The 13410-nt window shown below is 39.0% G+C and overlaps 1 protein-coding gene across 2 annotated transcripts in view; it reads left to right on the top strand.

The window, feature by feature from the left end:
• Window positions 1–13410, top strand: part of LOC583716 — a 69821-nt gene that overhangs the window by 34281 nt on the left and 22130 nt on the right. For both annotated transcript variants that reach the window (XM_030980941.1, XM_030980940.1), the window contains exons 17-19: window positions 434–817; window positions 1674–1749; window positions 8565–12726. In XM_030980941.1, coding sequence (XP_030836801.1) covers window positions 434–817; window positions 1674–1749; window positions 8565–12726 — 4622 coding nt within the window. The remainder of the gene's footprint in view (window positions 1–433; window positions 818–1673; window positions 1750–8564; window positions 12727–13410) is intronic.

The raw sequence follows: 13410 nt of genomic DNA, 5'->3' as shown, positions 1-13410 counted from the left end.
TCATTTTCGACTGCACGCAGTCATAGTTCCATCTAGTTTCCATATGAAACATTATTAAATCAGAACTTTAATTCTTTCCAGTTGGTAGCTTTAGGGAGGGGATATGTCATTTTCATCAAAGTTGTCTCCCATTTTCCCATTCAGCCTGCACCCAGAGTTCCTTTACCCTCTTCATGACTCTGATTAAGTTCAGTTTTCTTTTCAAATGTCGCATGAATTGCACTGGAATCACACACATATACGTAGTATTTTACATGCTCGTTGTAAGTTATTGCATTTTACAAAAAACAAAATGAATAAATAGATGGCTCAATTTACTTGGAGGGGTTTGTGAACTCATAGCATAGGTCATTTGATGATTCATTTATTGTATAGAACCTAGAATAAAAACATGAGCACCGATCAACGATGGTGATATCTTCCAAAATTGCAGGTGCACTCTCCCCGCACAATGGAGGCCAAGTTCAACATGTCCCTACTGCAACGCCTGTTCAAATATGACAAACAGAATGACTGCCACGCCAGCTGCAACCTCACCAACAACTACAGGAGCTGCCAACCCATCCTAGACTTCTTGAGGGTGCACTATGGCACAACCTTCATATCAAAGAGCACCAGCAGTGGCCACCCCAATCTCTTTCCACTAAACTTTGTGGATGTGAGGGGCGAGGATCAGCTTGATGGGACATCATACATGAATGCAGAGGAGGCAAGGATAATTGCAGAATATGTTGCTTCATTGATGAAGCACTGGCCTGAAGAGTGGGATAGACCCAAACAGAGTGACGTTGTGGTGCTATCACCTTACAGAAAACAGGTCAGTCTACTTTTTATTTATAAGTATGAATCTAAGCATGAAATTTACTCCATTGATATGACATTTAAAGGCATCGTTTTATAACAATGTTAAAATCTGAGATGCATAGCCCTACAAGTTATCAGTGTCTTTGATATGGTGTAATGTTGAAGCCCTAAAAAGAATTGCGCTTCAAAATGATCATGAAGTGCCTCAAAAAAGTAAAAATCTTTGAGGGACTGGTTTTACCTTACTCGTTTTCCCCATTAGACTGTAGTGTAGTGTTTTTGAAAGAATCAGTGCTCAAAGTTCACTAAATTTGTCTGGCATTAAAGAAAATTTGGATAACCAGTATTTGCTTTATAATTGGTTATAATGTTGTGTATCTATAAATCACATTGTGAATGTATTAATTCAATTCAATTCAATTCAATTCATTTGTTCAACCTTCGAAATATATACAATCAAAATAAGTTGGCTTTCCGACCGTGGCGCTGAAACTCTGGTTGAATTTTTTTATTTGAGGTATTTCATAGTTGAATTGCTAAACAAATGCGAAAGAATTAAAAAAAGGGATAATTAGTGTTGCCTGAAAAGTCCCACCACTAAATTTGCAGTTTAAAGGTTGACAGATGCTAGGTGATTACAGACAATTTAAACTTTCAGTATGATTTTTTTTTTTACCCTTCTTTTTCTTCTTCCATCACAAAGTTGCGCAAGGTTTGTATATTATTTAGGGGGGCATTTTGACCAAAATATTCAGAGAAATATAGCACATTGGTACCGGTAAAGATTCACGAATTAGCCTTTTTAGTTTCCTTTTCTTTGAATTTGTTTGAGTTTGGTTTTTAAAAGAAATTGTATGCATTTGTGATAGGTCCAGGTAATCCGACAGGAGATGAGGAAGAGAGGCCTTCATGCTGTGACGGTTGAGGCAGTGCAGAATGTGCAAGGTAATTTTCTGAAAATATTCTGCTGAACTCAGTAGTGTAATATGTAAAGGTTTCTGACAGGATAGTAGGCCTCAGTCGGAACGGTTCACCGCTTGGGTTTCCGACCGTCGCGCTAAAATTATGGGTTTTTTTTTTTTAATTTGAGGTATTTCAAAGTTGAATTTCATACTGATGTTTTACCATATAGAACTTAAAATTAGCAAACTGAATTTAAATTGAATTCAATATATATGGATGTAGAAATAAACAAATATAATTTCAGATAACAACATAAGGTCTTTTCAGTGCTCTAAAATTGAAGTTGCTACAAAGGATTCAAGCTTAGCGGTACCAAGCATGTTCAGAAACGGAAGTCAAAATATGACTCAGTACTGGGCAAGCTACGATATAGTCTACCACACATAAGACCAAAATGCCGATCAGACTATTTGAATTACAATGTAATAAGCAGTAATTGTAAAACCATCCACACAAAAAATAGTGGCTTAATTACCCCAAATTTTATGATGAAGGAAATGAAATTAAAGCACTCAGATGTGCCAATAGTTCTAAAAAGTGCATATATCACAGCTAAGCTAAAGTATAAAGTGAAGTTTTACATGCAGACGAAAGTCCAATTCAAAGGATCAATAAGCTTTAAACCAACTAAAATTACCCAAATAGACTTTAACCCTATATAGCCCGGGGGGGGGGGGGGGGGGAGGGGGGCTTTATAAGCCCCCCCTATACATTTTATGCGATAAATTTTTAACGCAATAAAATCTGGCGCTGAAATTTTATGAGTTTTTTTTTTGACATCTCCTGCACATTTTAACCCGTTTCTTCCGAAATTATTCAGCCTGATAGCCACCCCACAAACGAGATTAAAAATCGAAAACTCGACTCCTTCGCTGCCGTACCGTGCGACTGTTCAGCGCGCGGAACAATGCGTGTGCGTTGAAGCGATCGACCTAAAGCCTGGCCAGTCGCTTCGTCGAGCAGGAACTTTAGCGCATGCGCAGATCATTTGGTAATCTGCCGTGCTCCAAAAGTTCTTTCAGCTCTTCCGTACGGTAGATTTTTTTACTTTATTATCTTTTGTTCCTCTTCTACCTACTTATTTTGTTCTTCTTCTTTCTCCTCCGTTTCTTTTTTTTCCCTTGTCACTCTTATTCCTCCTCCTTCTTCTTCTTCTTTTTCTTCTTCTTCCTATTCTTCATATTAATCTCTTTTTATTTTGATACTCGATTTTATGAGAAAATACACAGTTTATAAAAAGTAAACTATTTCAACGTAAGTTTCTGTTGCATCAAATTTAATTGAAATAGTTTATCAGCCAAAATTGACTGTTATAATTTACGTCGGACATTATACTGTAGCGAAAATATATAAACATGATCAAATGAAACTCAAGAAGAATCAAGAAGGGGGGGTTGAAAGGAGAGGCAAAATAGCATACTAATAAATACAGTACAGACTTTATAACGATGCGCCCAACTTTCTCTCTCTCTCTCTCTCTCTGTCTTTTCTGTCTCTCTCTCTCTCTCTCTCTATAAAAACCGTTCATTATACTTCATCTCTCTCATACTGTTTTCTGTTCCGCGATTTCCGAAAGCACGTTTCGACATATAAATAAGAATTGTTAATCATTTAACGCATAGCCAGATTTTATCTAAAATATTGATGCAGATATATTACAATCATGGAAATATAAAGGAATAAACAAGAGGATTTAATTAAATAAAATGTCACAGACAAAAAGATGATAGGGGAAATGTTTGCTTCTCTCTCTCTCTTGATCGTTCGTTCTCTCAAAGCCAGTTTCCGTCTTTCTTTGCTTTCTGTTCCGCTATTTGTTTTTATACCGAAATTGTTCCTTCCGATTTTGAGAAAAATTATTATAGAAAGTAAAAGTTTTGATTTTGAATGTAAATCTCTGTTGCATCAAAATAAAACGAAACGTTCATTATATCGACGGAAATAATATACATCGGACATTATACTTAACCACAAAAGGGTCATCTAGAAGTAGGTGGATAACATTATAAGAGAAAGATGAGAAATAATGAAACTTTCTCTTTCAAAAACAGAAGAATAATGGAGAGGGAGACAAGGACAAATACACAATAAATAAATATAAACAAGATAGGATTCTAGAGCGGAAGATGATATAGGGAAAACAAAATAGTTCGGAAGTATTGCCTGGAGAGCAAAATAATTATTCTGTTTTATTTACTAATGTAAAGCGCTTTGATCATGTTTTATGTAAAGGCGCTATATAATATCAATATGTATGAATATATTGGCACATTTTGACAATTATAGTTTGTTAGTATGTATTGACAAAGTAAATACAAATACAAATGACACAGAAATGTCTGCAAGTATTTGGGACCCGGCTATATAGAATATGTGAAAAGAGCTATATCTTTGTCTTTGGCCCATGATCCTACAGCTTAGTTACGTAAGAGGAACAAAGAACGTTGACGAATGTAAAGGTTGTTGTCATGGTTATAAACTCCAACAATAGAAGAGCGGAAGTAAGGTAAGGGTATAATTGAATGACAATGACCTGGCTTACAGCATTGATGATCCTACATGTATAACCCTGTTTTTTGTTTGTGTGTTTTGGGGGGAGTGGGGTCTTGTTGTTTTTGCAATCATTCAAAGATAATATCAATCATACAAGATAAAGGAATGAACAAGAATATGTGATATGCTAAAATGTAACAGACAAAAAGATGATGATGAGAAATGGTTGTTTCTCTCTCTTTTTCTCTCTCTTTTTCTCTCTCTTTATGTGTCTCTCTCCCTCTCTCTCCGTCTGTCTCTCTGTCTATCTGCCAATGTTGTTCCGCCATTTGCTTGTATGCCGGCACCATTCCTTCTTTGAGATAAATTATTATAACATAATCCTGATGATGTACACATATACCTTATATTGTGTATATAGGGAACGAAATAGAAAAGGAGCGGCTGGTAATGTCGAAATGAGAAGAATATTACTGTACAATAATTATACAAAGTTACCCTTTTGAATGTAAATATCTGTTGCATCAAATTGATATTTAAAAAAAAGTTTATTATGCTATATTGACGGTACTATTATACGTCGGACATTGTACTTCTAAAACTAAAGGAAAACAAATCGGAGCTGGAGGGGGGGGGGGGGGTGACCGGAGAAACAAATATCATAACAATGTATACAGTACAGACTACGTCCAATTTTCTCTCTCTCCCCCCCCCCCCCCCCCTCTCTCTCTCTCTCTCTCTCCCGCTCTCTGTCTGTCTGTCTGTCAATGTCGTTTTCGAGCTTTATCTTTTATATTGTTTTCTATTCCTCCATTTGCTTGTAGGCCGGCAGCATTCCTTCCCTGTGATTGATATCTGATTATGTACTCATTATACCTTATATTTATTATGGGAAACGAAATAGAAAACGAGCAGCTGATAATGTCGAAATGAGAAGAATGTTACTGAATAATAATTATACAAAGTAAAACTTTTGAATGTAAATCTCTGTTGCATCAAACTGATATAATCATTTAGTATGCTATATTGCCGATACTATATTCGTCGGACATTATACTTTATTATAGCCAAAAGATATAAACAAACAGAAAAGAGACAAACTAAATAATATAATTTATCTGATCTAGGGGGGGGGGGGGGGGTGGTGCGACAAATATCATAAAAATAAATACAGCACAGACTACGTCCAACTTTCTATCTCTTCCCCCCCCCCTCTATCTCTATTTTTCCTCCCCCCCCCTCTCTCTCTCTCTCTCTCTATGCCTGTATCCGTCTCTGTCTATCTGTCAATGTCGTTTTCTATCTTCATCTATCATATTGTTATCTATTCCTCCATTTGCTTGTACGCCGGCAGCATCCCTTCCTTGAGATTAATTATTATAACATAAAATTATCCCTGATGATGTACATTATTATACCTTATATTTATTATAGGAGGCAAAAAAGCAAACGAGCGGCTGATAATGTCAAAATGAGAAGATGTTACTGTACAATATTTATACTAAATAAAAACTTTGAATGTAAATCTCTGTTGCATCAAACTGATATAAACAATTTTTTATTATGCTATACTGACGGTACTATTATCCGTCGGACATTGTGCTCTAGCCAAAAGATATAAACAAAAAAAAAGAGAAAAACTAAAGAACAAATCTGAGGTGTGTGTGTGGGGGGGGGGAATCGGTGAGAAAAATATCATAATAATAAATACAGAATAAACTACGTCAACCTTTCTATCTATCCTGCCCCCGCCCACCTTCCCCCCTCTCTTTCTCTCTCTCTCTCTCTCCCTCTCGCTGTCTCTCTCTCGCTGTCTCTTTCTCTCGCTGTCTCTCTCTCTCTTTCTACGTCGTTTTCCATCTTCATCTTTCATAATGTTGTCTACTATTCCGCCATTTACTTGCATGCCGGCATCATCCCTTCCTTGAGATTAATTATTATAACATATCCCTGATGTTATTTAGCGAAAAGATATAATCAAATAAAAAAGAGACGTACACAAAAGAAAAACAATCAGAGCTGGGGGGGGGGGATCGGAGATAACTTTCTATCTCCCCCTCTTTCTCAAATAATTTATATCTCCTCTCACATATACCCCCCTCCCCCCTCTCACATATACCTTAGTATAGGGAACGCTACAGAGAGTGAGCGGCTGATAAAGTAAAAATGAGAAGAATATTACTGTCCAATACTTATAAAAGCAAAAACTTTTGAATGCAAATCTCTGTTGCATCAAACTGCTAAACGAAAATGTTTATTATGCTATATTGACGTTACTATACGTCGGACATCATACTTTAGCCAGAAAATATATACAAACAAAAAAAGAGACAAACTAAATAATAAATCTGAGCTTTGAGGGGGGGGGGTGTGGTGATACAAAATATCATAATAATAAATCCAACATGCACCTGATCAAAACTCATTTTCGGAGACTAAATCGAGTACAACCTCGCGATCTTGCTTTAGACTTATAATACTGCTTGTTGTTGACAATAGAGAGCTGACCTTTGGATTTTCCTTTCATGTGCAGTGAAGTGTATTGTTCCGCGTGTGCCGCGTGCCGTTATATGATTTGGCTTTGCGCTGCTCCCAATTGAAATACCAGCAGTAGTGGTATTCTGTGCATGGAAGGTCTCAGCGAAAGTCAATATCTGTGGGACAGACATCGCGGAGCTCCATACGCTGCTGTACGAATTTCATGTGAGAGAAAACTCGACATGCTTATGAAAAAGTACAATTATAATGAATAATATTAAAGTAAACAAAACAGGAGTAATGGATAATGATAGCATATACTTTGGATAAACCCTCAAATCCACTAGTTTAGTGAATTACTGGCAGGAAAAGGCAATTTTAGGCTTGTAAAGACGTCATCTACCTGCCTATTATGGGAACCTGGTATAACAGGTTCCCGTCTGTGAGTGGGCTCCACGGGAGCCTGGTATACCAGGTTCCCGGAAGGAACGGGTTAAGACCCTATTTGCAAAAATCGGGGTATGGTATCGGAGATGTAGCACATATTCGTGACCAATGTCACACAAAAATGGCTCCAAAAATGGTTTCCAATGATCTTGTGTGTACAATGTATGGGTTTTACAAGAAGTGTTGTTAGAAGAATGTTATTTTCTGTTTTTCTTCAGATAACATCCCTTTTGGCCATCATGAACTATTCTAGATAACAAAAAAATGAAAAACAAAAGATTTAAAAACAAGGAAATACATAAGAAATTAGAATTTCAAGAAAAATTAGCATATTTTCATAATTAATTACAATTATAAGTATGGATTTTTAATACATGTCATTAATTTGAATACCCTATCTTTAAAATTATATGTCAAGCTACAAACATGCCAAATTTAATTGCATTTTCTCCATAAATAGAGGGAAAACTGGACAAAATGAGAATTTGTTGGAAAAATTTGCATATTTGCATCATTAATTAGACATAAATTAAAATTAACGATATATATCATAAATTTTACTAAGCATTCTTAATTAGTACATGATAAGACACACAAATACACCAAGTTTGGACAAAATCGGTCCATAAATAGCCGAGATCATAGGGGGGGGGCCTTAGAAGCCCCCCCCCCCCCCCCCTGGGTTATGCAGTTTCAAAATAGGCCGGGCTATATAGGGTTAAGAGACTCTAACATAACCAAATTACTATAAAACAATAGTCTGCTTTGACAAACAATACTATAGATATCCATAATATCTGACAGAAATAATGATACTTGTGGAGTTACTAATGCACTCAATATCATGTTTTGCTAGCCATGTCATGTTGCCTTAGGCCCACACATTTCTTCGTCACGAGGTCCATTTACACTTGCAATCAAAGAGCATATAAAGCAGCCAGACCTCAAGTATTAAAGCAGTTTATATGCCAAATTGAAACAAAAATCTATCAAGAATTCTTACCTGAATCACGACTCCAATTTCAACCAATCAGATGGCTTTCTAAAGTGAGGTATATAATAAGAGATAACAGTGGCATGAACAGCCTGCCATAGTTAAGTCCAACTCAAAGTTGTTCTTAGTCTTTGTGAAACACCCCCAAGTCATGGAACACTCTGCACCACTATGTTGTAAATTGGTGTCAAGGTATAAACTGTAAACAATTTTGATTCCAATGTCAATTTTGATAAGGAAATGTTCTAATTAGTTGAATCTAATGAATAAGAAGCTAAAATGTAGTTCAGACATATTTTTCTTGCTTCAAAAGTGTGGAAGTGTTTATTTGATAAGATATATTTAGTCACAAAATATATTTTCATGTTTAATCCACTTTGTACAGGGAAGCAGTATCGCGCTGTCTTTCTGAGCACGGTGAGAACGAGATCATCACTAAATAAGGTAGACATCACGTCCCTTCCCCAAGTAGGAGACCGAAATGTGAGAAACAAGTTCTGGTATGGGTTCCTTTCAGACAAAGCGCTCCTGAACACAGCATTCACCCGTGCACAGTCTCTCATAACTGTAATGGGAGATCCTGTGGCGGTCTGTTCAGCAGGGGAATGCCAGAAGACATGGCAGAGGTACATCAGGACATGTGAGAGGAATGGTGCCATCCATAGCAAAGAAGGTCTAACAATGGCTTCTATCCAGAATGAGATTGCAAATGCCAAACGTCTGCTTAACCCTTCTGCAAATTCATTCATTCCAAGAGCTTCAGCACCCAGTACAGCCTGCAGGGGGACCCCTCGCACCGTGACTGCAAGACCTGCAGTCAGTAGAGCAATTGAAGTGCCAAGTTGCTATCCAAGGACTGGTAAGCAACAGAGAAGCGCCAGTGAATACAGTGCACCTGATGCTGGTGCTGCTGCTTCTTCAGTTGATGATGATGACGAGGAGGACGACGACTTGCTTGGTGATGAATGGCTTCAGGAACTCAAGATTCAGGTGGACGAGGACATGGCTGAGGAGTATAGGAGGTTACATCCAGAGGTGTTGGCTGAAGATCAAGAGGAAGAGGCTGCATCAGGACAAGAATCTTATGGCCAAGATGCTGCACATGAACGGGAACAGAGCAAATCAGCCATACCTATCCAGGAGCTAGAAGTTGGAGTAAGATTACAGACAGCACAAAGACACAAAACTACTCCATCTGCATCAAGAGCTACAGTACCAAATGCAGCAAGCCGTACTAATAACCAGGTGTTACAGAACCTACGCATGGTGGAGAGAGAAGGTCGGTATGCCCTCCTACAAGATGATACATATGATTCAGATGATGAAGATGATGTAAAGGATGACACCTCTAGACAGGAACAAGAAACTAATGTTGAAGAACTTCTTCGCAAGGCTCTTCAAAGGCCTAAGAAGTACAAGATCTGTATCTTCCGGCAAGACATCACTGGACGTATATATGCTGTCCCCCAAGACAGACAGTCAGGAGATGAAATAACCATCACGAATATGAAGCGTCGAGGACATGCCCTCAACAGTGATAAGGTTCTTGTAGAGGTCTTAGAAAATGAAGAGGAGCAGGAAGTAATAGAAGATGATGATGCCGAAAGAGAAATAAAGACCTATGGAAAGGTAGTCGGCATCATTGAACACAATGCCAATCTCAGATATCAAAAGTTTGTGTGCTACCTGGATCCTCAGAATGATAATGTGATGGTGCCCATTGACCGTTCGTCTCCTAAGATGCTTATCCTGGGAAGAAAAAAAAGAAGCGCTTCAAAGAATAATGCAGCTGTAGTTACACTGTTTGAGATTAAAAAAGGAAGGGTACAAACACAAAAAGCATGCAGCTCTAGAAGAGATGTAGAGGTTAAACATGCGGACAGACATCAGAAACTCTTTGTTGTTCGCTATCTCGAGTGGGCCCAAAAGGCTCCATATCCACTTGGAGCAGCTGTTGAAGAGTTGGATCATGGAAATACAGAAGAAAAGGGGCTTAACATCCTTCGACTGGTATATGGCATCAAAGCTCTATGCAAGCCAGCTGCAAGAGAACATATGCAGCGAGAGTTTCCTGAAGGATGGAGTCTTCCAGACGAAACTGTTCAGAAAAGAGAAGATTTCCGGACGACAAAGACCATCTTTACTGTGGATCCTCCTGGGTCCACAGACTTGGATGATGCCATCAGCTGTGTCTGTCTTCCAGGACAGCGTTATGAAGTTGGTGTACATATTGCAGATGTGTCCTACTTCATTCACCAGGATAGTTTCATGGATAAAGATGCCTACAAGAGGGGTACAACATTCTACCATCCATTCCAAGGTGATGCTTATCATATGCTGCCAAAGGATGTGATCTCAAGGCTTCTAAGCTTACTCCCAGGACAGGATAGGCTAGCATTGTCAGTCATTTTCATTCTGGATCATGAAGGGCAGATCGTAGCAGAGCCTATGTTCAGAAGGTCTGTGATTCAATCATGTAAGAGACTTACCTATGAAGAGGCAGAGAAGTTGATTGTTGACAGCAACAATACTTCTAATGCATACATGCGTGTTGTAGAACCTATCAGGTACTTATATGAGCTGTCAAGACATCGCCGAATGCAGCGATTGAGAGATGGATGGATGGTGTACAATGCTGATGACGATGATGGAGGGGCTCTTTCTCATCCACATGCCCACAGCTTAATAGAAGAGCTGATGCTGATGACCAATAATGCTGTTGCTGAACATGTTCTTACCTGGTTTCCTGATTGTACACCACTCCGTAGGCAACTGGCCCCATCGCAAGAGAAGGTAGAGACATGGAAAGAATGTCATGAGAAGACTGCAAGAAACAGTATTCGTCTTCCTGAGCTTGTGAAGCGTAATCACAATGATGCAGTGCATGGAGACCAACGTGAAGGCCAAGACGGAGAACATGTCCTAGTTGCTGCAGAAGTATGGCAGAAGGTCAGGGAATCCTGTGAATCACAAAATGCATCCAGAAGTCATATGGAGGATATGGCCAATCTCATACTTCAAGATGAAAACCATCCACGACATGCGGTGGCTCAGTCTAAATGCTATGGCATCATGGAATCGGCAGAATACATCGACTCAACAAGCCAAACCAAGCCAGAGAAGCGAGAACACTATTCTCTGCAGATGAGAGCATATACTCACTTCACATCACCCATCAGACGTTATATTGACCTTGTTGTGCATAGGATGCTTGTTGCTTGCATGGAGAATAGCCAGTGCCCTTACACTGCTGGGAAGATGGCTGACATCACCCATCATTGCAACAATCAGAATGCCAAAAGTAAGCGCTTCGACAAAGCCACAAAAGAGCTGAAGTTGGCTCTGAAGCTCAAGGAAGTTCCTCTTCAGGTTACAACTTTTGTGGAAGGGATCTCCGAGTCATCCATGAAATTGCTTCTCCCATATCGTGGATACATCCAATCTAGACAGCGACAAATTCCCCTTGGTTTTCTGAAGCCGTCTGAGAAACCAGTTGTAAATGTAGGATCCCCAGATGTCCAAGTGACATGGAAGTGTCGCATGTATGACTACATCAGAAAATGCCAAGCAGAATCACCAGCCAGCACTAGAGTCAAATATCCAGACGTTTATTTCAGAATTCCAGAGGACAAATGGCGACGGATCCTGCAATCAATCAAGAGTATGTATAGGGATGGAAACTTAGAGGAAGTTCGGACTGCCATTGAGACAGCACTGATCCATGCCCAAGGTAGTGATAACCCCTTCTCGCAGGGGAGAGGATATCAGGATGGCAGGCTAGATCAGAAGGAAATGGGAGTTATGAGTTTCCAACGAAGCTACCAGTTGGGTGATCCCTGCAGGGTCCAGATGCATGCACAGATGATGAAGGGTATGCTTACTCCAAAGGTACAACTCTTCAACATGACCCCTCACTTGGATATTTGTGCAGAGCATCGATCACAACCCATTGAGTGCTTCTCAGGGATAGCCTCTGAAATTCCAGGCAGGGAGAAAAACATCACAGCATACAAGTCAAAATGGCTTCAGATCCTGTCTATGGTCTCCTGCCACAGCGCAGTCAGCAATGATGACACCATCATTCTACAGAATGTGCCAATCACATGGCAGAGAACTTCAATTGAGGACATAGGTCACTTTCAGTTAGACAAGAATTTCCTTGAAGCGAACCACATACCGATCAGGGAATTCAGAGAAGGAATGATAATGAACTATTATGATTACCTGTGCATACACCTGGCCAATCTTGACGTGGAAACCAAGTCTCGGCTGAAGATCAAGGGGTACGATAAACGAGAACGTGGACATCGTGTAGGACCATTCAATGCTAAGGACTGGGAGAAGCAAACGTGTGTTCTCCACTGCAGGATATTGAAAGGCAAGAATTCTCAGGATTGTCACACATGCCAACGGCTCCTTCGTGAAAATGCAAATTCACTTCCAGTCCACTTTGTAGTGCATCAGCAGTCCGTGCCACTTCCACAAGGGAGTAATGATCATCATGTTGCAAGTACTGTGGAGCTCATTTCGAAACCTGAGCCAAATAGGTAGGTTTTACTCAATGCTCAATATAAACAGATTTAGGCCATTCTTTAGCTTTACTTAGATATGATGCGGTAAACTAAGTTATTGTTTCTTGTTACACAGAGCTAAGTGAATATCTGTAAGATATTTGTTGCGCGCAATTGCCATTCATTTGCAGGTTGTTAAAATAACTCTGCAGTTTACTGCTTCATATCTGAACGATCCTTAAATCACACGTATGACCCAAACATCAACATAAGAAATAGGAAGAGCATTATCTCTTATAAATATTGGCACTGTTCCTCTCTAACAGCTGATGGGCAATCAATGGTTAAATAATTTTTCTTTGAATGAGGATAAGGGAGTGGATAATGATTTTTATGATTTACATTTGATGTTGTTGAATTGTAGATTTGAGAATGGACAACATTATAAAGCTCAGATGCCCTCGGGTGCTTCAGATAGACATGGCAGATTATGATGAGAAATTATAGTAAATGAATGATACAGGTGAAACGATTTGAGTAAAAATAGACAAGACTGAACTAGCCTTCCCTTCCCTGTACTGAGCACTGGAACATGGTCCCATATGATTGTTGTGCCTTTCAGTGAATAGGTTGTCCATTAAATTTTCATTAGTTTATTTGCATTTTTACTGAGCAGACAACCTAATGGTTTATAGTGCATGCTACTAGCAAGCAATTAAA

Source organism: Strongylocentrotus purpuratus, unplaced genomic scaffold (genome assembly GCF_000002235.5).
Source record: "Strongylocentrotus purpuratus isolate Spur 01 unplaced genomic scaffold, Spur_5.0 spur5_scaffold_11, whole genome shotgun sequence".
Taxonomy (NCBI): Eukaryota; Metazoa; Echinodermata; class Echinoidea; order Camarodonta; family Strongylocentrotidae; genus Strongylocentrotus; species Strongylocentrotus purpuratus.
Note: the sequence above shows the minus strand (reverse complement) of the source record. Positions and strands in the feature narration are given on the sequence as shown.